Here is a 25,065-nt window from a genome sequence, read left to right as displayed (position 1 = left end):
TGGGGAAATCTATTCTGATGTAAGAGTCAAAATGTCAGGCGCGTTTTTGACACTAAATGTGTGACTTTGGGCTCGTGGAGGGCCACGACTGGCTAAGCCGGCAGCTCCCCGAGGGGAGCACGGTGCTTCTGGGGGCTCGCGCTGGGCGCAGCTGTGTTCCCGGGCATGGCTGCGAAAGCAGGTGTTAATGTGCCACACTGTGGTGAACACCGCCCTCGTCTGCGTACCACAGTGCTCACGTGCTCCTGGGTGGGAGTCGATTACCCACGTGCTTGGGTAAGCGGGTTGAAACGATGGCACAGAAGTAACTGAAAGCACTTTGGGTGTGATGAGTGACGTAAGAACTGTGTGCCTGGAGCCTTTTGGCCTTGGTTACTGTTAGTGAGCCTCGTCTTTATCGGCTGAGCTCCCGGACACTCGTGGAGTCATCTTGTCTGCTTGGCGGCACGCGTGCTACCTGTCTGTGGATGTGCATCCGTGTGTGCTGTGTGGGCACAGCGCTGTCGTGTCAAGCGGGCGTGACGCTCGTCTCTCTCACATAGGTCTGTGGGGGGTAAATGGTATAATTGATGGAAACCATCCATCGCATTGGTGCCTGATGCGCGACGGATAGTGACCTGTGTGTAAGTCAGGTCCAGAATGGTTCAGAGCCATTCTGTGTGTGTTACAGAGATCGAGCTCGGGCAGGTGTAATGCGTGAGCTCCTGAGGGTTACACCCACGCTGACCTCAGTCTACGTGGGGAGTGAGGAGCAGTCAGCGGCCGACCGCGTGTGGTTTCAGCCACACAGGACAGTCGCGTACGCAACAGTCACACCTCTTGCCTCCAGAAGATTCCCACTGACGTGAGCAGAATCCAAGCAGAAAATGTTTTACCTGTAACATACTTTCTCGTGGTCGTGGAAAGTTCACATGTGAGTTGGTCCTATGTCTCCTTCAGTGAAGAAGTCAGTACGCTAAAGACTTAATGTCCATTTTTGAAATGGCCCCTTTGCTGATGGTTTTACTTTAAAATGTTGTTTTTAATTTTTTTCTTTTTAAATTTATTTTTGAGAGAGAGAGAGACAGAGCACGAGCAGGGGAGGGGCAGAGAGAGAGGGAGACACAGAATCAGAAGCAGGCTCCAGGCTCTGAACTGTCAGCATGGAGCCCGATGCGGGGCTTGAACCCATGAACCGTGAGATCATGACCTGAGCCAGAGTGGGACGCTTAACTGACTGAGCCACTTAGCACTCCTAGTTTTACTTTGAATTTAATGATTTAAAATAATCACTAGAGGTCTTGTTTTTTAAGGAACCCAATCTAGAATAGATTCAAGCAATCTGTTACGAAAATTCAGTGTATTTTTGGTGTCTCTCTTAGTCAGAAGTAAGGCTTTCTGATACTGCATCATCCTGCGGGTGTGCACACACATGATCCTCGCCTCTGCATTGCCAAGGAAGGTCCTGAACCCCACCTGACTCTGCTGCCGACTGATGGTGGCCCAGAACACACGGTCGCGGCCGTGCCGTGCGGGCATACTGCTGACAGAGTCCTCCTCGCACCCTGAGTGAAGAAAGAGCATTCCGTCACCTCGTACAGTAGTTAACCACTCCTAAGTAGCGAATACATCTTTCTTAAAAACAAAAGAATTAGCCCACGTCCATCTTTTGTTTTGCTTTCTTGTTATTAAGCAAGAGAACAAGCAGCCTTATGGTAAGCCTGGTGTCTGCTGCGGGTCCTGGCGTCCTCACCCTGGGGGCAGCTACAAGGTAGTGAGGTTCGTGCCCAGCAGTTAGTGGCCCCGTGCGGGGCATGTCTGAGTGGGTGCAGTGAGTCCCGTGGACAGCGCCGGGACGGTAGCCTCACACATGTCCTCACCAACCCGAGCTCCTTCTCCAGCAGCGGTAGGCTGGGCCTATCAGCCTCACTGCTTCCGCCCGCCCGTGAGCTTGGAGCCCCTCTGCTTTCTGGGCTTCTCCTCTGCTTCTCCGTAAAGTCACACCATCTTGTCCCATAACATTCTGCACATCTCTTGTAGGCCTTTACTACGTGTGTGCGGTTTGGCTGGTCTGTAGGGATGCTGTCGATTTCATTTTGCTCTTTTGTCTGCTTTTTTATCCTAGTAGTTTCTAGATCCACGTAGGTCCCATTTTTATAGGGAAAACCATTTTGTTTCTTCCTTTCCACAGGGTATGTTTGGCTCTTTTGACTTAGGATGTTAGCTGGGTCAACCAGGAGCATGCATGCCACATCCCCGACATGGAAGACACATTTTCTTCTTTCACCCCTGACTGCAATGTCACCAGGAGATCTCCCAGGACCTTTATCAGATTACAGAGGGTCCTTGAGTCCTAGTTTGCTTAGATGCTTTGGATAAATCATGAGTGGCTGTTACGTTTTAACGTGATTTTTTTCCTGTGATTTCAAGATTTTCTTCCTCTCAAATTGTTAATGGGTTTTTTAAAACTCTAAGCTGGCGGAGGATCGAGTAGACGCCCCTCTTCAGTCGTGGGGCGCCGTTGTCCGTCCATGAAAGACTTGTCGTGTTTATTGGGTTTCACATCCCACCCTCCTGTACCCCTGGCATCCCCACCGTTGGCCCAGTTGTCTTTGTGTTTGCTGTTGGACCTTGGATGCATATGTGGCATTTTGCACGGATGTGTCTTTGGCTTCTACCTAAATGATGTTTGCTGAGCTCTGTTTCGGGGCCACACTAGGAGGAAGCCCACCTGAAATCTCGTAGGTACCTGTGGAGGGCGCCGTGCAGTGTGGAGACGCTGGGCCCAAACACTGGTGGCTTCCAGTGTGGGACCGTCCGCGTGTGCCTGCTGTGAGCTGATTTTTAAAAACTGTGCTGAAATCTGTTTCTTCTTTTATTTCATTAAGAACCTCTTTTCTCATGTCTCCCATGTCTGGTCTGGGTGTGTGTGGCTCCAAAGGGTGGAGAAAATGGAATTGCTTTCCTGTTCCTTTCTGCCCTCGCAGTATCTCTGCTCCTGGGGCTGCGCTGTGGCCTGTGATGTGCTCTGAGGGTGTGGGTGACACGGGACCCTGTGCCGCATGGTGCGTGCTCAGTACGCGCGAGTGGACAGGCAGAGCCCTTTGAGGGTGTGAGTTGGTATCTTGTTTTTTCGTGCCTTTTTACTATTCGTCCATGTTCTTTGGAACAACTTCGGAATGAGCATGTTGGGGCTCTAGTCGTTAAAAGAAAAATCTTTGTTTCCTGTCCTCAGGCACTTTTAAATCAACTAAGAGCCGTGTTTGATCAGATCATCGAACTTCAGAACACTCAAGACGCGATATACAGAGCGGCTCTGGAAGAGTTACAGAGACGATTACAGTTTGAGGAGAAAAAGAAACAGAATGAAGTCGAGGTATGGCTGTGACACTGGGGGTTTTACCAGGTTTAAAAATGAGCTTATTGCCACCATAGTCACGAATACGTCAGGTAACTTCCCTGCTGAAATGTTCGACTGACGCCGTGCGCACACCTGCGTGCGGAGTCCTGAGGCGGTGCTGACTGCTCCAGGGGACCGGTCACCATTGCTGTCATCCTGTCTTGAAAATAAATGAAGACAGCACCCGCGGGAATCCCGTGAGGGAGGTGCTGACATCTCTGCAAACGGTGCCCAGCTCTGTGTCACCTGTCCCCTGGAGCTGGTGGCTGTGTGTGTCCACGTGGGAACTTAAGTTGTGCACTTTGGCTGTTTTCAGTGACCTCCCTAAGGTATGTTTGTGTCCTCCGTGACCTTGGATTGTGAAGATTTATTGAGCAAGTTGGGGTGTTTAGGAGACTTCTTGTATCTGATATAATCTGTATAATTTTTTACCTTTTCAAGGTGCTTCTTCTTGAGTGACAAATTTTTCAGTTGACACAGTTTGATTAGTTTTATTTTTAACTGTTTCCTTAAAATTTGTGTTAGGACCCTATTTAACGTGGAAAACTCACAACCACTTAGAGCACATGCCGTCCCCTCAGGATTTCTGGGAACAGGAAGAGGCCTGCTTCACTACTGTCGCCAAGATGGGGGTGTGTGTGTGACCCCGAAATGCCGCCTGGCCCGTGTGCGGGCACGCCCGGGTGCCAGACCGACCAAAGACTCCACCCTGGCCGTGCTCGCTGGTGGCGTCCTTCTGGGTGGCTTGACTTCTCCAGGGCAGGTCTCCTTGTCTGTGAAAGGGGAGTGACGCTAAGTAAGACCCCGTGGTGACCTGTCGGCGTGTGTCATGCACGCCAGTGACTTAGCGTTTAGGAAGCATTCAGTAAAAGCCAGTTACTGTTGTGATTTGTAAAGCTGCCCACAGCCCCGCAGAATCTGCCCTTCTCGAGAATTACTAAACTATATAAAATCTGCAAAAATCAGTCCTTGGGATTTTCACATTCTTGTAGTAGCGGGGTGGCCAGTTGTGTGGGAGTTGAACGTTCTCTCTCCAGACTGTAAGCCATCAGCACCGGAGTGGAACGCATCTACATAATGAGTCAGGACTATTCGGTGTGTTTCGTTCAGATGTGCTTGGGGATAACCATAGGACAGCTGAAAGCTCGAACTGTCTCGGAGAAATTATTTAAATCCAGTGGGCAAAATAACTGCAGAAGCAGTCACTTGGACCTAGGGTCATTGTGGTGTTCAAGAGACTGTGCACGAAGACGGGGGCCCGGCCTCCTGAGTGTTCCCGCAGATGGAGTTGTGTTGGAGCAGCCGTCCGTGGCTGCCCGCATAGGCTGGTGGCAGCATTGTGATGGTGTCGGCCTGGCGGCCCACAGACCCCACGCTGTGTGCCCCCTGGCCCTTGGCAAACAAGGTCTGCGAACTGCTGCGTCACAGAGATCGTAAAGGGCCCCTAAGTGGAATATGTTGTATTCGTGGATTGGAGAACCGACTCAGTTCCATCCCGGTTCTGATCCCAGCAGTTCTGGGATTTTTGTGGGCCTTCATACTTTTTTTTCTTTTGGTAAGAAATGATAAACCAACTCTACAGTTGATGTGGAAATATGTAGGGCATGGTGTGCAGAGAAGAGACGTTGAGTAACCTGAGCACTCGGGACTTAGCCGTGAAAACACGGCAGGGAGCAGGACGTCATTGGCGCCACCACGGGCAGTTGTGAGCAGAGAGACATCCAGAAACGGCCCTACGCCTCCTGGGACCGTCAGTTCCCGATTGAGGACAGTGGGCAATGGGTCGTCAGTAGGTGGAGTCAGGCAGCTGTAGCTTGGCCCTGCCTCACACCCACAGGCAGCACGGTGGGCTGAGTCTGAACAGGAAGGGTGACGTGCTAAAGCTTCCAGAGGACACAGAACAGCTGTAGGAGAAACCAGTGTTTCATCGTTGTCTTACCAGGATGCGTTCCCACTGATAAACTGAGTTCCTACACTACTTCTGTGCAGGCCGGCTGCAAAGCCCTTTAGTTAGATTCACCGCCCATAGAGAACAGTCTCTTAGAACCAGAAGTAGGTCTATTTCCAGTGCAGAAAGAGCCGGCATGCTTAGGAGAAGTAGCGAGAGGCGTTCCCACCACCGTCAAGGGCTCACGGGCTCCCACTTTGGGCCAGTCGGCCCCCCTTTGTGCGTGCTATCTGTGCCGAGAAAGCGCGCAGTGATGGACCGGTGCATTGCTCGGCGCGAGAGGCTGCTTGGCTTGACGAATTATCAGAAGTGTCATGTGCTACGTACGCACTGTAAAACCGTAGTCACTAAGAGTGAGGGCGTTCTCTGTGCCCATGTGTGCTGATGGAAAATGTCTGTGCTCAGCGGCAGCACAAGGACGCGGGAAGCATGCCTCTCCCCGCCCTCCCCTTCTAGCCCCGTCCTCCCTGGCGGCTTCTTGCACCCATATTTTAATTTCATCTGGTCGTTCCCATTCTTTAGGGCCGGTGGGGAGTGACGGCAGCAGAGGAGGAGGAGGAGAACAGGAGGATTCAAGAGTTTCGAGAATCTATCCCGAAAATGTGCTCGCAGCTGCGGATACTGGCCCATTTCTACCAGGTGCTGGCAGGGCCCGGACCACACTGGTGTGTTCCTGCAGTAGACCGTTGCCATCAGAATAGTTAGAACACAGTCCTTTCGGTCCACCCTCCACCCAGGGTGGTGCCCAGTCTTGGCTGTGACCTTCCCAGGGACCCTGGGCTCACCCCCGATGTTGGCCTGGGAGGGTTCCGGTGGTGTCGGTGGTGGGCGGGGGCTCTGGGAGGGCCGGGGTGAGGCCGGAGGGCGCCGCGGGCGTGCGGGGGGCTGTGGAGGAGCCGGGCGCGCAGGGCAGCGGGCGCTGAACTCGGCACACAGCCCCGGGAGGCTGAGAGAGACGCCGAGGCCCAGAGTGCATGGGCTCTGCCTTTTATGCCTGTGGTGGTTTTGCCTTCTGGTTCCATCTGTTCTCAGTGTGATTTTAGTGATGGAGATACAGGTGAAAAGATTTTGTGAAGAATTTTTACATTTGGTTGCCGGTAACTAATAAGGAAGACAAATCGAGCATTGACGTTAAAACCTTTGAAAATTACATATTTGTGTGCTAATGTCTCCACGTGGTTCAGGATTTCACACGAAGGTGCCACCTGTTCATGGCATCTAGTTTCTTCCCGTGTCCTCACACTTCTGATGGCGGTCTTCCGTGTGACGTGGGCGGGGAAAGACTTTGTCCCTTTCCCAAGTGTCTTCCTCTGACGTTAGTGACTGTTGCGTGTTTGTTGAAAATATGTCCTAACGATGATGGGGTTGTGTTCAGTGCAAAAGTATCTTCACCGGATACTGTTTTCATAATGAAATACCTACTTTACCTCCGTGTGCAGAAATAGCATGTATGCACATTTCTTAAAAATGGACATCTAGGGGCGCCTGGGTGGCTCAGTCGGTTAAACGGCTGACTTCAGCTCAGGTCATGATCTCGCGGTCCGTGAGTTTGAGCCCCGCGTCGGGCTCTGTGCTGACAGCTCAGAGCCTGGAGCCTGTTTCTGTGTCTCCCTCTCTCTGACCCTCCCCCATTCATGCTCTGTCTCTCTCTGTCTCAAAAATAAATAAACGTTAAAAAAAATTTTTTTTTTTTTTTAAAATGGACATCTACAGGCACCTGGGGGGCTCAGTCTGTTGAGTGTCCGAATATTGATTTTGGCCCGGGTCACGATCTCACGGTTTATGGGTTCAAGCCCCACGTCAGGCTCTGCACTGCCAGCATGGTGCCTGCTTGGGATTCTCTCTCTCCCTTTCTCTCTGTCCCTCCCCTGCTCGTACTCACTCTCTCTCTGAAAATGAATGAATAAACTTAAAAAAAAATGGATACCTAATGGTCAGCTCCGTATTATTTTTTTTAATTCAAAATTTTTTTTTTAATTTTGGAGAGAGAGCACAAGCAGGGGAGAGGGAGAGAGAGAGAGAGAGAAAGAGAGAGAGAGAGAGAGAGAGAGAGAGAGAGAGAATCTCAAGCAGGCTCCACATTCAGCACAGAGCCCAACATGGGGCTCTATCCCACCACCCTGGAATCATGACCTGAGCTGAGATCAAGAGTTGGACAGTGAACTGACTGAGCCTGCAGGTGCACTGCTACTATTAAGAGAGTTGTGTATCTGCTGCAGAGAAATCTTGAAAACGTCTGTCCCTATGCTTGTTTCTCAAAGAGATAGGGGTGATTACATATTTCCTGAGAGAGTTAATACATTTTTGAGAAGGAATCTTAATCTGTATAATCCCAGTTTTACTGAAATTACAGTCTTAATCTTCTTTCTAAATCATGGCCATTGGGATTTCTTTTCCCTTAACAGAAAAGTCCTCTTCTGTTCTCTGAATTATGGAAACAGCAGGGCATCAACAGCCACCATCATGTTCTGCTTTTGAGCCATGACTGGAGTCCCCAGCCTGAGCACAGACCTGTCCTTCACATGTCCCTGTAGTGACCTTCACACGTTTGTTTTGTTGCCCAGCAAGGAGCCACTGTTTATATTTTTGTGATAGAATTGCTTAGAGACTGTCTCTGAAGCCCTCTGTTTCCCAGAATGACACGGGTGTCCACAGCGCCCTGCTGTGCACCAGCTCAGGTGTGTGTCCCTTGGTGTCACATGCCCAAGTCCCCAGGAGCAAGGACAGGGACTGAGGTGCTGTTGGGGTTTGGGAGGACTGTGGCATGTGGTGTTTCAGCGAGGACTTCTCTGCACATGAGACCTCCTGCGGGTCTGCAGGCGTGGGGACAAACCTCACCTGCTTGACGGACACACGCCTGCTGGCTGTGACTCAGGAACCCGATGGTGGGGTTTGTGCTCCTAAGTGACTCCGCCCTGCAGAGAAGCAGCTGGGTTTTGCCGTCTGAAGGTTTGAGGACAGTCATGTCCCCTCACGTTTACAAAGCCCCTCGATAAGGAGGTGACGCTCCACACTCTGCCTGTGAATCTTCAGGAAGGAGATTCGGCCTGGGAGCCAATGGTCGTGCCTTAGAGGCAGGTCCTTCCTCATGTTTGCCTTGTGCTTTCCTGTGAGGGCTTTATGATTCAGGCCTCTTCATAACTCAAGGGAAAGATGAAAATGTAACTCTGGGTTTTGTATTTAAAATAAAAAGTGGCTCCTGGGGGACTCAGTCGGTTAAGTGTCCGCCTTCGGCTCAGGTCATGATCTCACAGTTCTTGAGTTTGAGCCCCACGTCGGGCTCTGTGCTGATAGCTTGGAGCCTGGAGCCTGCTTCGGATTCCGTGTCTCCCTCTCCCTCTGCCCCTCCCCTGCTCATGCTCTGTCTCTCTCTCTTTCTGTCTCTGTCTCTCTCAGAAATAAGTAAACATCAAAAAGAAGGGTACATTTCTAAGAGCGTAAGGTTAAACATAATAAAAAGAATAGGCTGTTTGAACATCAGAAGCTTCACTGCTTTGCATATTCTTACAGAACTTAGGGCAGAAAGGGAAACGTGTTGGTTCTTTTAAATAAAATCGATTGATAGCGCATTTGTATCTGTGCCCACGGGCATCTCCTCCCCACACCCGGCCCTCCTTTGGGATGCCTGCCGCAGTGGGGGTTTATGTAGGACCGTGGGTGTGGACAGAAACCCCAGCCCACTGAGCCACAGGGGCGAGCCCCTGCTGACGTTCCTGTTCCTTTCCTGTCCCCAGGGTGTGGTGCAGCAGTTCCTGGTGCTGCTGACGACCAGCTCCGACGAGAGCCTGCGCTTCCTGAGCTTCAGGCTGGACTTCAACGAGCACTACGAGGCCCGAGAGCCAAGGCTGCGGGTGTCCCTGGGCTCCCGCGGGCGGCGTGGCTCCCACGCGTGAGCCCTCCCGTATCCCCCGGCGCCGCCTGCGCCAGGGACTGCAGGTCGAGGTGAACACGCGTGCGAACCCGTGAGGCCGCCGGCGTGCTGCCCACGAGCCCCTGAAGCTCCTGGGGGCACGGCATCTGTCACATCCAAATCTTGTCGTCACACACGGAGTGGATGTATTTGTAACGTCACCGAGTTACATAGGCCCGTTTGCACTACTCGTTTGTTTTTTAACGTCTTCGTATTTACGAGATACCATACTTCGTTGAGGCTTCTTAAGCTCTCCATGATATAATTTATATTTGTCACTTTTTGAGAAATCCCTGTTGCTTTTAGAGAAAATTAGAGCAAATGGATGTTCATCACTTAAGATGGTAATTTTGTTCTTGCTATTTTTTTAACCTCCTCCTTAGAGGCAATTTTTGTTATATGATCAAGTTCAATTGAAACAGAATGTCCCTGCTAAGAAAATATACAGAGCATTTTATTTTGGTCTGTAGTGTGTAAAATGTCAACTTCTGTAAGAACCTTTACACGTTTATCCTTCTTTCAAAGTTTACATTTTTATATTTAATTTACTCTTTCAGATAACTACTCTAAAATAGTGTAGGACGTCCCGGTGATCTGAACAGCCACCCTCAAGCCCAGATTTCCTCAGCCGTCGGGACGATGTAAATAGAGACTAGAGAGTGAACGAACTATTTTATTTTCAAATTCTAATGAGCATTTTAAAGAAACTGACATGAATATGGAAGGCTTCCTTTTCCCTTGCCTATTTTTTCATTGTAAATATTTATATACTGACCAGGTGTGGGGAACTGTTTTTTGTAAAAACGTCATCAAGTCACATAAATCCGCCTTTATTATGTTGCATAAGTGAAACTTAGAAAATTAAAAGCGGTCTTTCAGCTGTATCGGTTCCTCCCTGAATGGAGCAGCTGTGAGGAGAGCTGGTCCCTCGCCAGGTGGCAGGGCACACGTGGGGATGAGGGTGACACCTAGGACGCAGCCCGTGTGCCCTTCGGTGCGGAGGGGGGCGGCCATCTCTCAGGGCTGGCACTGCCCTCATAGCTCGCTCTGCTGTCCCACCCAGTTCCCCAGGGCGCTTGGGGGGTCCCCGCTCTGCAGAGTGCATCTGAACGTTGTAGGAGAGCAGCGTAGTTTAGGTTAAAAGTTTGTAAAATTGGAGTTTGGAGCAGGGTTTTGTCCCGGAACACTTCCCAGGAGCGAGGGAGTGCCGTGTCCAGAGTGGTCCTCCCATGAGGACTTCCATAAGCCGAGTCGGAGGAGAGCAAAGTAGCAGTCCGCTGTGACGTGTATGGAGGAGTGTCTGCGTGCGCCCCCCTGCCCCCCCGCCCCAAAGCGACCTTTTAGGCTTTTCTCGGGGTGCATCTTGCTGGAAGAGGCACAGGATCGAGAGAACGCCCGGGTGCCAGCAGGCGCAGTGCAGAACTCCGGCTGGCTGCTGAGCAGAGCGATGGGAGCGCAGTCCCCCGAGGGTGCTGGGCTGCAAAGCCAGCCCTGAATGCTCTGGAAGATCCTCTCCAGACAGGCACTGATGTGGGGCTTTTGTGAAAGCCAAGTGGCGTGATGGGGGCTTTTGAAAAGCAGGGGTTACCTGTATCTCCCAGAGAAATTTCCCTAAGATTGTTGACCTCGGAACCTGTTTTTATTTTATTTAAAGCATTTCTCCTCTAATCTTCCGTAGGAGCCACTTTGGAAAATGCTAATCCAGATTTGGGAACTAAAACTCCGTTTGAGCTTAGGAGGAAGTGACGAGTGGGTTATGGAGGTGCTTTCTGAGGGGCCTCCCCCGGGGTGGGGGCGGTCCCTGGACAGAACCGTGGAGGTGGCAACCACAGGGGGGCTGGCGGTCCAGGTTGTTTCAGACCCCACTGGGGACGTCCTGTTACCCGGCAGACCTGTCACAGAGCTGGTCTCCTCAGTGATGAGTCGGGGCTCCCCACAGGGTGGTTGAGGTGGGAGAGCCCGCTGGAGCGGTGAGTCGTCCCTGGAGGCAGGTACCCGGCGTGGCTCTGGGAGGGCCACTGCTGCTTCACCCGGAGAACAGTAGTGGTGCTGACCTTTCAGGCCTGTCGTGTAGATCGGACAGAACTGTGTGCGTCCAGTCAGGCTCTGGGCACATTCTTGATGAACGGAGCTCCTGTGTCTGGTGTGCTGACGCCTTTCGCCCCGGGCAGCTCCGGGGAGCCCAGCCCAGCTTTCCTGTCACTGGGGACGCCTCTTACCGCCCAGCTCAGGTCAAGTGCCAGGCTGCAGGCACGGCTTGTCTCCGCTCAGGACTTGCCTCTCTTGAGTCCTGTTGGGTTATAGCAGGTTTGACAAGCTGGGGCAGGGGGCACCTTTCCTTCATGCATACACATTTGTCACCAAGGGAACTCTCCCAGCCCTATGGAGAACGTGTCCTGGCTTTACGGGACACCATGGGACAGCCAACGTGAAAATCTGACTCGGAAAAAAGCACTTGTATCAAATAGGCACAGTCATACTCAGAGTGAGTCACGAGGCACAAAGTCTACGTGAAGGGACCAGTGTTCCCAAAAACCAGCACCCGAGGTCTGAGGACAAGGAGCTGGCGGGCTAGTGGCCTCCCCGTGAGCACGGCTCCTCAGCGCTGGGAACGTTGGTGTGGACGCTGTGGCCGCAAGCAGGGAGGACAGGCCTCCCACCGGGCTTCCCGGCAGACCTGTGTAGAGCTGAGCATGGCCGTTTGGGCCTCGGTGGGCGAGAGGGACTCACCACCCTGCTCATGCGCATGTAAGTGGATGAGGGGTGCCGAACAGCACGGAGGAACTTACGCTTCAGGAACGGCAGTATTTGCAGATGTATGGAGGTGTAATCAAGGGAGGGCAGCGCCTACGTAAAAGGCGGAGGTGCTCCCTTGTGTGTTGGTGACTTGGGTGGAGTCGCTTGGGTCTGTTAGACTCTGACCTGGTGGAGAGAAGATGCCGGATGCTCTGGCTGTGTCAGAAGATTGTGGTCCCGAAGTCGTGATTATTCCTCCCAAGGACCCTGCTCAGTTTCAGCAGTGTCATCACCGGACACGTCTTGGTGGGTGTGTCATAAACAGCCTTTTTTCCTAGTCTACTGTGGTTCTGAATTCCAGGTTCCTTTTTCTTTCTAGGAAATCACGTGTTTTCATTTAGGCTGTCAAGTTTGTTGGCATTAATGATTAAGTAGATGCCTTTATGGTAATTGAAATACTCACGTTTGAGTTCTAGCTCCTTAGTTCCCGGTATTATGTATTCGTGCTTTCTTTTTTCTTTCTGGTCACCTTCCCAGTGTGATCATGGCTCTGTCTTTCAGGAATTATCTCTTGATATTATCATTTGACTATGCATAGATGCCATTTTTTGCTTTGTTTTTAAATTGCTATTCTGTATTTAGTATGTTCCTCTTCCTCTTTTTTTTTTTTTTTCCTGAATTGAAAACATATGGAATTTCTTTTTCTCATTGTGTTTGTGACTGAATCATTCTCGCTTTGCATTACATCACAGGCTTTCATGGAGTGCATTTTCTGTTTCATTAGTTCCTAACCAGGCTGTGATTGTCTTATTCTGACTGTGGATATAGTTACAGTTCAAAATTTCTGGGAAGTTTGCTTTTTTCTCAGTTGTTAGTTTCTGAAAAGGAAGAATAATAGATACACAGATTTGTCAAACCATGTTATCAAAAAACGTAATGCTACTATGTAAAAGTGGTAGGACACAAGAACAGAAAGAGACACCCACAGACGAGAACTTGTGGGTCTTTAGAGTGTGTGAAGGGTTACTTCGGGTACGTGGAATGGTTTGGGGCAAACCACTGGGAAAAAATTTTAAGCTGAGAGCTTTTAACTCCCATCACACAAGGAAACACATTCACCTGTTGACCATTTACCTTGTTTCCAGCATTTGTTGTAAGTAAAGCTGCTGTGAACAGCTGTGGCGGAGTCTGTGGATAAAGGCCTTCACGTCCTTCACGTCCTTCACGTCCTGGTGGCTAGGACAGGGCACGGCTAGCCGTCCACACCTCACATGTTTACATCTCATGTCTCAGGGCCTGGCCGGCAAGGCAGGGCCCATGAGCCAGAGCTCCAGTGTCCTCGCATCCTTGTCCACGCTGCAGGAGGAACAGCCTCTTAAGTTCAGATGTTCTCACGGGTGTGTGCTGGCCTTTCACTGTGCTTTTAACTTGCATGTCTCTGGGGTCTAATGACACCGAGTGTGTTTCCATAGGCTCATCTGCCGTGAAATTGTGTCTGTCAAGATATTTTCCCATGTTTTATTGGGTTCGTTGTTTTCTTACAGAGTTTTGAGAATTCTTTATATATATCTGGATGTAAGTCTTTTATCATGTAGGTGATTTACAAATAGATTCTCCCTGTTTAGGCCTTTTTAAAAGACTTAAGTACCCCCCAGGCTCTGTGCTTGTCAGCATAGAGATTTTTATTTCTGTCCGTGGTGTGGACAGAGTCTCCCACAGGTATAGTTTCAGGGAAAAGACTGGACAAATGAGTATGTAGAGAATCCTAGCAAAGCTGCTACTGCTTTTTTGCTGTCATTTTAACCACAAATTGAAACTTGTCAGAGGAAGCGATATCTGTGTATTAGCCTGCAATTAACCAAGAGTCCTCACCGTGATTATAGTAGTTTCCAATTGCTGTCAACTTTAGATTGTAGCTATTAATTTAGATCTGCCTGTCCATCACAGGTGTTGAGCACTTGAAAAGTGCCTACTCTGCACTGAGATGTGTGTAAGTGTAAAATACACTGCAAATCCCAAATATTTAGTATGAAAAAAGGAATGTAAAATAGCTCAATATTTTTTCATACAGTTACATGTTGAAGTGATATTTTGTATATGTTTGCTTAAATAAAATATATTAAAATTAATTTTGCCAGTTTTTTCTTTTCTTTTTTTTTTTTTTTACATTTTAAACATTGCTACTAGAAAACTATAAATTACCTATGCATCTCCTGTATGTTTCTGCTGGATGTTTTTTCTGTTCTATTCAGGACACCTGTCCATAACGAGCACCTGTCCATTCAGGACCTCTGTCCGTTCTGGGCATCACATGACATTTGGTTGTCTTGTCTCCTTAGGCTCCTTTTGGTTGTGACATTTTTCTCAGGTTTTTCTTGTTTTTCTGTTATCCAGTTTTAAGAGTACTGGTCAGATATTTTATAGAATGTCCCTCAATTGGGTTTTGTCTGATGTCGTATGGTTAGACTGAGATTATGAATTCAGGGAGGAAGACCCCAGAAGTGCCCTTCTGCTCTCAGGGAATCCAGGGTGCACACTGTCTACATGGCTTATCAATGTGAGTGCCGACCCTGGTCGCCTGCCTGAGATGGCATCCTTCCCTGCGAAGTTACCCCTTTACCCTCTTTTTCATCCTGTGCCCTTTAGGGGGAGGTCGCTGGTGCAACCCACACTTAGCGGAGAGGGGCTTTGCTCTCCCTCCTTTGAGGGGAGAGTATCTACAAAAATTATTTGAAATTTCTTCTGCATGGGAGGCTTGTGTCTCCTCCCCACGTATCTGGCTAGAGATTAATCAGTTTCATCTTCTCAGATGAGCAGATTTTGTTGCCATTGATTTCCCCCCATTGTTTTCTGCTTTATATTTTACTGATTTCTACTCTGATCTTTGTTATTTCTTCTGCTTACTGAGCTTTTCTTTTGTTTTCTTTCCTTGAGATGGAAGATAAGGTAATTGATTTAAGATCTTTCTGTTTCCTTCAACAAATTTTAATATGTTCTCTCATTTTTGTTCTTTTAAAATACTTTCCAAATTTCCCTTTTGGTTAATTCTTTGACCTATGGGTTATTTAGAAGTTTGTTATTTTGTTTCCAAATTGTTATGGATTTTTCAGGTACCTTTCTGTTTTTGATGTGTAATGTAATCCCACTGTGGTCAGAGAATATACTTTTTTGAGGTGAATCCATTTAAATTTATTGAGATTTGTTTTATGACCCTAGAGAGGGTTTATCTTGACAAGTGTCCCGGGTACACATTAAAAGGATGTTTATTCTGATGTTTTGTGGTGTTCTATGAATTCCGTTAGGTTAAGGTGGTTGGCTTAAGTCTTTTGCACTTGCACTAATTTTTGTCTACTTTTCCTATTGTTTGTTGAGAGAGGGGGTGTTGCAATCTTTTCACTATAATCATGAATTTGTCTTATGCATTTCTCTCAGTTTTTGCTTTATGTATTTTGAAGCTCTGTTGTTAGGTTCATAAGTATTTAGGATTGTTATAATTCCTGGATGAACGGACCCCTTTTATCATTGTAAAGTGACCCTCGCAATCTCTGGTAATACTCTTTGCTTTGAAACATACTTTGTCTATATTACAACCACTCCAGCTTTCTTTTGATTTGTGTTAGCATGGTATATCTTTTCCATTCTTTTATATTTAGCATATGTGTAGCTTTATATTTAAAGTGGATATTTTGGGGCACCTGGGTGGCTCAGGCAGTTGATCATCTGACTCTTGATTTAGGCTCAGGTCATGATCCCAGTGTTGTGGAATTGAGCCCCGCATTGGGGTCTGTGCTGGGCATGGAGCCTGCTTAACATTCTTTCACTCTTGGGGTCCCTGGATGGTGTAGCTGGTTAAGTGTTTGACTCTTGATGTTGGCTCGGGTCATGATCTTAACAGTTTGTAGGTTTGAGCCCCCATCAGGCTCTGCACTGATGGTGCGGAGCCTGCTTGGGCTTCTGTCTCTTCTTGCTGCCCCTCCCCTGCTTGTTCTGTCTCTTTCTCAAAATAAATAAATAAACTTTAAAAAAAAAAAAAAAAGACTTTTCTCTGTCCTCTCTCCCCCTCTGCCTTTCTCCCCCACTCATGCTCTCTTTCTCTAAAATAAAATAAAATAAATAAAGTGGATATCTTGTAGACAGCATATAGTTGGGCCACACTTATGTTTGTTTTTTTAATCCAATATAAAATCTCTGTATTTAATTGGGATTTCTAGGCTATTTACCTTTAATGTGGTTATTTGTGCAGTTGGGGTTAAGCCTACCATCTTGCTATTTGTTTTTCTCACTGCTGAGACACCCTTCTTTGTACTCAGTGGTTTTAAAGTTAAATACTTCATTCACCAAACATTTATTAACATTTATGATGTACTAATTTGCACTTTCAGAGTTATTAAAGAGGGAGGGCTGCCATTTTTGGCCAGGATGGAATAATAGAGACCAGATGTATTCTGCCTGATACAAACCAAACCAAACACAACCAGGGAAGCCAGACAACAGGTTGCAATGGAGACAACGTACTCCTGGCAATGGAGAGCCCTGATACCTGGGAGATTTGTGAAACAACCTGAGGTGACCCCTAACTTACTTCCTGGAGAAAGTCTGCAGTGCAGGGAGAGGGAACCTAGGCAGAGCATGGAAATGTCTCTAACTTCAGTGGAGGTGGTTGTCCTGGGAGGCCAAGGCAGCTAGAGGCTATAGGATAGAGCATCAGAGACGTGAACTCTGGATTTATGAGTCTGGATTTCAGAGGAGAGGTCACAGCTAGAGTTAAACATTTGGGGATCATCAGCATATACAGAGCATTTGAAGGAATGGGTTTTAGTGAAGTTACCCCGAAGGGGGTGTAGAGAAGATGATCCAGGACTCAGCCTCAAGTATGCCCAATATTTAGAGGCTGAGCAGGAGCATTGGGGTATCGCAGAACCCGAGGGAAGAGCGTTGCAGGAAAAGAGTGGTCAACTCTTTTGCATGCTGCTGAAAGGCAGAATTAGATTCTGGTAGAGAATTGATCGTTGCATTTGGCAAGAAGATGATTTTGACGAGTTGTTTCACTGGAGTGCTGGTTTGTCACGTTTTTAGAGTTACTATTTTTTAAGAGAAGCAGCTTTTGGCGATGCAGATTTTTTTCTGTGTAATTAATCTCTGCATATGTTTATGACATGTCAAGTTTAAAGATTAACTGCAAAGCCAGAAGCCATGTTCCTACCTTCTAGTTTAAAATCTACAGCATTTCTACCAATGTGGGAGCCTCCTGTGACCTTTCCTGACTCTGTCACTCACCCCTTTCCCCTGTAATTTTACCACCTGCATTTGCATTGCTAAGAATAACAGATTGTTGGTGGGATCTGTAATTCAACACTTTATGTGTGAGGGCATACTGGTGCCCATAACTTAAGTGTGTTGATAATGGACACCTTGAGCAGTAACTGAAGTTCACTTACTGCTATGTGTCACTCCAGTTTTTGAACGTACCACAGTTTATTCAGCCCTTTTATTCTTAATGAATGTTTGGGTTATTTGCAATTTTTGGCTTTTACAATTATCACTAGATTTTAATGCCAGTCTGGCTGCAGTATGATGGTATCTCATGGCTTTAATTTATATTTCTTAGCTAGTAACGAGGTTGGATGTGATTTGATGTATTTGCTGGCTATTGAATTTTCCCATTTTTTGAATTGCCTGGTTTTGTCTTTTGTACTTTTGGGAGAGTTTTGTTTTGTTTTGTTTTCTTGTCATTTTGTTATTGATATATGGGATATTTATATTTTTATATTTTTTTATTGTTTATTTTTGTGAGAGAGAGTGTGCCCATGAGCAGGGGAAGGGCAAAGAGAGAGACGGGGACAGAGGATATGAATTGGCTCTGCGCTGACAGCAGGGAACCTGATGTGGGACTCAGACTCACAAACCAAGAGATCATGACCTGAGCCGAAGTCCAACCCAAATGAACGCTTAACCAGGCACCCCTTTATATAGTTTATGTACGAATCTTCTGTCAGTTATAGATATTGCACACATCTTTTCTCAATTTCTGGTATGCTTTCTTTGTGTTGTCTTTTTATCTTATTAAATTTCTTTAAGAGAGACAGAGTGTAAGCAGGAGAGGGTCAGAGAGAGAGGGAGACACAGAATCCAAAGCAGGCTCCAGGCTCTGAGCTGTCAGCACAGAACCCAATGCGGGGCTTGAACTCACGAACTGTGAGATCAGACCTGAGCCGAAGTCAGATGCTTAACCTACTGAGCCACCCAGGGGCCCCTGTATTGTTTTTTTCATATTTTAAATTATAATATTGACCCATCTGTCAATCTTTGTTTTATAAAAATGTTTTGGTTAGCAAATGCTGCATTTTGTTTAAGAAATACTTCCCAACCCTGCAGTCATGGAAGATAAAAATGTAATAGTTTTATCTTTCACATTTTGTTTTCAATTTACCTGGGATGAATTTTTACATATGGTGTGAGGTAGGAGTTCAGTTTCATTTCTTTTCCATAACTATTCAGTTTCCAAGTCCCAACAATTGAGAAGTCTGATCTGAAATACTCTCTCTGTCATAAGACAGAAATCTACATATTCATGGTTTTGTTCCATTGGTCAAATTGTCTGTCCTTGCGTCAACACAAGACTGTCTTGATTTCTATAGTTTTATAGTAGATATTGGTATCTCTTAAGGAGAGTGCTTTAAACTTCTTACTCTTCTGCAAGGAACCCCTGGCTATTTCTGACCTTTTTCCTTTCATGTAAATTTTAGAGTCCAGTTCCCAGAAAAGAATAATGTTTTGATTAGGGTTGTACTGTCTATAAATCAATTTGGAGAGAGGTTGACATGTTTATAATATTGCTTATTCCAATCTATGAACATAGTATATCTCTCCATGTTTACTTTTGTCTTAATGCCTTTCAAAATCCTATAAATTTCTCCATGATGACTTTGTACAACTTTTGTTAGGTTTATTCTTAGGGGCCTCATTTTTTAAATGGTAGTGTATTAAAAAAAAAATGTTTAGGGAGGGAGGGAGGTGGGGGGGGAAGGGGCAGAGAGAGAGGGAGAGAGAATCCCAAGCTGGCTTCGCGCTGTCAGCACAGAGCCTGACACGGGGCTTGATCCCACGAGAACTGTGAGATCATGACCTGAGCCCAAATCAAGAGTCAGATGCTTAACCAACTGAGCCCCCAGGGGTGCCTGTATTTTCTTCAAGGTAGGATTTTTACTTGTTACTGATACACAGAAATGCATCTTTTATATGTTGATTTTGTATCCAGAAGTCTTATTAAGTTGTTGTAGCAATTGCCCACTGATTGTACTAGCTTATCTATGGGTTCTTTGGATTTTCTGTGTACCTGTGCTGGTTCCCCCAGCAGCAGACAGCAAGGTGGGATTACTTGTGTGAGAGCTTTATCGGGAGAGATGCCTGGGAGAGAGCTTTATCGGGAGAGAGACCATGGTGGGAGGGATTCGGTGGAGGCTGGGAAGGCCGGCTAGGTGTGATTCAGGTCAGATCCTCACAGAAAAGGGCCGTGGGGATGAAGAAAGTTCTGGAGGAAGGGTCAGATGGCAGCACGGTTCTGGGGAAGTTTGACAAAGCATCGGAGAGTTCCTGAGCCAAGTTACCAGAGGGGTCCCCTGTGTGCAAGCGTGGGCTGAGCAGCTTTCAGGGAGCCTGGCCTGGCAGGAAGGCCGTGACGGACTTCAGAGCGTGCCATCTGGGGCTTCAGATCAGTGACGTGCCCGCAGGTGAAGATCTGAGGTTACAGCGCATGGATGTGTTTGCTCACACTGGGGCGGCTCAGAGGGAGGTGGTGAGTGGGGTGAGCCCCTGTCACCCTGGCCCTCCAGTCTGAATTCTCGGGGACCACTCTGGCTGATGGTGTCTTGCCTGCAGTGTGGCCCAAACCTTCGTTCCTGGGTCAGGGATCTGAATCTCTGCGGTGCTGCCCTCGTAGGCCAGGGTTGCTGCCTTCCGAGGGGATGGCTGGATCCCTGGGTCCCCCACGTATTTCTTCCTGTCAGGGTGCCCTCCCATGCCTGCCCGTGTGGTGGCCCCTCACCTGTGGTCGCCACGCGCGAGGGGCCTAAGCTGCCTGCGTCAGCCATCCCTGGGGTCTCGGGAGCCTTGCTGTCTGGGACTCCTGGCCCTGGAGTGGCCGCTGCCCCTGTGGGCATGACGCCTGCAAAGCGAGGCCTCAGGGGCACAGACTTGCCCAGCGCAGGGCCCTGGAGGGTGTTTCTGCTGCTGGTTAATCTGGGGAGGAGGCGACCCGTCCTGGCCAGAGCTGTCTGGCAGGCACTGTAGCCTTGGAGCATGGCCCCAGCCCGCAGGGCCGGCCCGTGGAGCTACGACCTGCATGGGGGCCCAGCAGGGACATGGGGGGCCGGTCCGGCCACACCCTGGCCGCCTGTGTGTTGCGGGGCTCCGGGTGGGAGGCGGGGAGGTTAAAATTACACACAGATCTCCCCGCTCTGAAAATATACCTCTCCTTTCCAGAAAATTGCGTCAAATGGTATGGAAATGTGGCTGAGTGATTATGGATATTGTTCTGTGGACGTGTCGCCAGGTGTCTCTTCAAGAGGAGAAATAAATTTGTATATCTCTGCCTTTATTCTGGGTTTAAGGTTTTAATAAAAATGCAGCAAGGGAATCCTGCAGAGCAACTTGCCGGGAGCAGAGGTTCCCGTTGCTGGCAAGAGCCTCAGGCTGCGTTCCCTCACACAAATCCACCACTTCTACGCTGTCACCCCTGCGGGACACCTGGGAGCCCAGGGCCTCACTGTCCATCCCGGGACGCAGGCCCGGCCTCGTCCATCAGGCTGCCCCTGCTCGCCCTTCTGGTCCACAGCCTGGGGCCCGTGCCCTTGTGTCATCAGAGGGGTCTGCGGGTTCCCCGCTCCCGGGGACGTTGCTGGGAGCTGAGGCTGGGGGTGGCCTGTCTCAGCCTCCACCCTGGCCGGGGGAGGTCCTGCGGTGTGGAAGGCCTCCCATCCGCCCTTCTGGAGAGGTGAGTTCCCTCCGTCAGGTGCCAGGATGGGAAGGGTGGAGCTGGGGAGAGGGGGCCGAGCCTCCTGGGGCCGAGGCTGCAGGCCTGGGGTGGGGGCTCCGTGAGTCAGGCCCCCTGGCCCGTGAGCGTGGAGCCACCGTCTCCTGTCGAATCCAGAGCTGCTGCGCACGAGGCTTCGGGGAAGATTCCAGAAGGGCTTGTACTGCTCCGGCCATGGGGAACCCTGGTGACCCAGCCTGCCACAGGCAAATTCTGGGGGTGCCCTGAAGAGGCTCAGTGGTCTTCAGGGTGGGGTGCCCGGCCCGGCACATCCGTCAGGCAGTCCGCGGAGGGGGCGAAGAACGTGTTAACAAGAAAGACAAGTGCAGGTACTTTGCATCGAGTCTTCGTGCTTAGAATACAGGTGGACTCCGGGGTGTGGGAGGTGTCCTTTACTGTGCTGGGGCCACCCCACGTGTCTCTGGTTTTGAGGGATGTTTTTGCAGAGACAGAAATGTGGGCTGGTGCTGTTCCACCTGCGGCCGCGAGCTCAGATGACGGCAGAGGTCTCCGCCTTGATTCCCTTGTCGCACTGTCCTTTTTTCTTTCCCGTGCGGCTCTTTTCAGGATTTACAACCCATCCTGGTTTCCAGCAGTTTGCCGTGTGCCTTGGAGGGTTTTCTTTGTATTCTCCCGTTGAGTTTGCCAAGCTTCTTGGATTTCTGGTTCTCTGTTATTTTTGCAATATCCTTGCCTGTTATTTCTTCAGGCATTTTTATGCCTCAGATTCTGTCTCCTCTGGGGCTGCAGGTTCACATGTGCTGGCCGAGAATGTTGCCCTCAGGTGGCACTTCCCCCAATGCACCATCCTTCTGCTTCAGTTTGGGTAGTTTCTGCCTGTGCCCCCAAGTTCAGAGATTTCCTGCCATGCCGCTGCCAGCCCGCAGACAGACGGCAGACAGACGGCAGACAGGTGGCAGACAGGCGGCAGACAGGCGGTGTCTTCTCCGACACCGCGTGTTCCGCGTCGCAATTCTGTTTGGCTCTCTTCACAGACATCGGCCTCCTTGTTTTCTAGGTTCCAAACACACTTGTTATGGTTTTTTTAAAGTTTTGCTCTGAGATTCCAATATCTGAGTCATTTCTCCACGTTTGGTTCTATTGACTCTTAGTTTTTTTAATCTTTATTTTTTAAAGCAAGCTCTGTGTATAACGTGGGGCTCAAACTCATGACCCCCGTGGTCAAGAGTCGTGTGCGCCACTGAGTAGGCCAGCCGGGTGCCCCCCCCCCCCAACTAGTTCATGTTGGCGGAGCACGTTTTCTTGTTTGTTGATGTATCTTGTTTTTGTTTTTATTGACTGCCAGAGTCAGCTTGTGTATGAGAACAGCAGAGACTAGAAAACTGAAACCACGGATGTGCGAATTAGCAAGATGGGGAGCCCTGTCGCGGTGTAGATGTGCACCCTACCAGCACGATGTGCGCTTCAGAGATATTCCAGTGTTAGTGACGCTGCAGCAAAGCTGGAAAAATAGAAGGAGCAGCGGACCCCAGCGGAAGCAGGTGACACTCACACCCGGCGCGGGCGCCTTCTGGCCACACGGGTGCAGTGGGACAAGTCCGCCTGTCCTGTAGTTGAGCCACGTGGAGGCTTCATGGCCAGTTGAGCTGGACTCAGATGACATGAGGCTGGTCAGGGCTTTCTTGTCCTTTGGGGTCGAAAGTGGCCACGGGTTCATCTCCCTTCTGCTGTCTTGTCCTCAGGTGTCGCCCTGCACCTGCCCCCCTGCACCTGCCCCTGGGGAGTTCCCGGCCTCCACCCCTGCCCCTCAGGGAGTGTCTCCCGTTCACCCAGGGCGGGGTGCAACGCCTTTGGGTTTCTCTGCTTTTCTGCCTGACACCACTGGCCCCGTGTGCCTGCCGCCCAGAGCTGGGTCCCCCTCTGCTCCCCCGCATCTTCCGTCTCCAGTGGCCGAGGTTCCCTTGTGTCTGTGGGGGCCTCTCAGCTGCCGCCGTTCCAGTCCCCCCATGAAGGGTCACCTGGGCGGGAGTGAGGGGTGCCAAAACTCGCTCCTGCCTCCTGGGCATGTGGGGTCCCCTCAGAGGGTCTAGGCTACTCTCATTTCTGGGGCGGGAGCCACGGTCTCTCTGTGACCCACCGCGTCCACGTGGAAGCGAAACCACAGTGTCAGTCCCAGCATCAGTGGGTCCTTGCCGAATTTTGTAGGGACACAGGGAGTGATCCTGAAGCACCTGCGGCACCCGGAGCCTGGCGGTCACCTCAAGTAAAGAGATGCCACCGCTCTTAGCGATGAAGACGTTCCGAATCTGTGCATGGTCTCTGTGCAAGACGGGGCCACTGAGCAAACATTTTCATAGTAAAACACTCAGCCCCTGCGAGGAAAAACCTGGCTAATGATGTTTTGACAACGATTCAGGAAGGAGCTACTTTTCAGAAGAAATGTGTCTGTGGAGACGCTTGGAAAATGTTCAGAAATGTTATGTTATTGTTATGGGGGTTTGTTGCCAAGAATAATGTGTGTCACTTTTGTTTAAGTTTAACTTAACACTTGAAAAACTTGGAAATAGTTTTTAAACTTGTTCTAAAATATCACAAACAAAGGGTTTTCGTAGATTGGACTTATTCATAAAAATCATTAAAATTCAACACTTTCTAATTAGCCTGGAGAACACCTGACTGTTATTATGGAGTATAGAAATTTGCTGCCCAAATTTTAACAAAATGAGGCCAAATTGGTCGATGGGATTGTGTCACGTGCCATGCAACTTGGCGGTCCAGCCAGTGACGCACGATGGAGCTGCCCTGTGTCCTGTGAGGAATCTTCTCAGACGTGATAGAAATTAAAACCAAGAGTCAAAATTATCTGAATGTCGGTGTCTCTTCAAATGGTCGCGTCACAAATGGTAAACGCGATTTTGTAAATAAGCTGGGACTCCCTAAAGTCACTATTTTTACCGTATTTTAGTACAATGAAGACCTACATTTAAAATTGTTTTAAAATATTTCATTTCATCCTTATACCGTCCTTCTAAAATGTCTCTTTGTGTTGATAATATTCATAACAGTAGTAGTTGTTTATATGATTTGTAAATAAATGCTCATGCTTATTGGGATTCATGCTTGGATTGTGAAATTCTTCTCAGAGATTACTGTCGAGACATCACTGCTGTAGGTCAGTTCTTATCTGCACTTTCGGGAGAACCAGGGGAGTTAGGATTTGGGGGAAGTTGCAGATAATTTGAGGATAAAGTATCTGAGGCAGCACACGATCTGTTTTCTGAATATAAATAGAACCGATTCTGAGTTCTCCTTTTCCTGCAAGTTGCTTGAGGGGCAGAAGGCAGGGAGGCCACTGGACACAGACTCCAACGCTCAGGCCTCCCTGGTGGGCTCCCTGGGTGGCGACCCTGGTGGGCATCCCCGGTGGGCTCCCTGGAGAGCACCTGGAGGGTGTCCCTGGTGGGTGTCCCTGGAGGGTGTCCCTGGGTGGCTGGGTCTGTTGGCCAGAGTTCTACGTCAGAAGCATTCAGATGTGTGGACAGGGGGGCGTCCTGTTGTTCTCCAGCCAGGCTGCTCCGCGGCCCTGCGGGGGCAGAGGCAGACGGCCATGTGCGCGGGGGCTTTTGCGCCTCCCCGCGTCCCCTGTGCCCTGTAGTTCGGGTGCCCCCGGGCCGCAGACCCTGGCTCCTGGCGGAAGGGCCCATTCTGTGCGGGGCGGGCAGGGGGCGGAGCGAGAAGCTCACCGTCTTTATTCCTTCTCTTCGATGCCCAGGAAGATGTTCCTCTGTGGGCGCCTGTGTATTTTGTCTGCCTCTGGGACCCAAGACCGGGAGGAAGGGCCATCGGATAGTGCCGGCTGGGGCCCGGGTGGTCCCAGTGGCCCGTGGTCAGTGTTCAGGTCCGCGTGACGAGAAGGGCACAGCCCAGTGGCGCTGGCTGACTCCGTGGGGCTCCCGGAGGGGTGCGCAGACCCGGTGGTGGTCGACAGCACCATGTAGCTTGGGACGGACGTTCTAGCTGTAGGACAGCGGTTTTGTGTGTTTTTGTTTTTACAAAATTAAAAGATTAGGTAGTGGGATAAGGCAAATTTAGTCCACGGG

The 25,065-nt window shown here is 49.4% G+C and overlaps 1 protein-coding gene across 8 annotated transcripts in view; it reads left to right on the top strand.

The window, feature by feature from the left end:
- TUBGCP3 (tubulin gamma complex associated protein 3) overlaps positions 1 to 24,054 on the top strand; it is an 85,326-nt gene extending 61,272 nt beyond the window's left edge. For 4 of the 8 annotated variants that reach the window (XM_042930419.1, XM_042930429.1, XM_042930376.1 and 1 more), the window contains 3 exons: positions 3,215 to 3,355; positions 5,850 to 5,966; positions 9,062 to 14,102. In XM_042930419.1, the coding sequence (XP_042786353.1) occupies positions 3,215 to 3,355; positions 5,850 to 5,966; positions 9,062 to 9,220 (417 nt within the window). In that variant the 3' untranslated portion in view covers positions 9,221 to 14,102. Of the gene's footprint in view, positions 1 to 3,214; positions 3,356 to 5,849; positions 6,028 to 9,061; positions 14,103 to 22,310; positions 22,517 to 23,170 lie in introns of those variants that run through there. The other 4 variants (XR_006200318.1, XM_042930390.1, XM_042930438.1 and 1 more) reach the window with 4 other exon arrangements.
- Positions 24,055 to 25,065: the final 1,011 nt, after the last annotated feature.

This window comes from Panthera leo, chromosome A1, assembly GCF_018350215.1.
Source record: "Panthera leo isolate Ple1 chromosome A1, P.leo_Ple1_pat1.1, whole genome shotgun sequence".
NCBI lineage: Eukaryota > Metazoa > Chordata > Mammalia > Carnivora > Felidae > Panthera > Panthera leo.
This window is presented reverse-complemented; position numbering and strand designations above follow the sequence as displayed.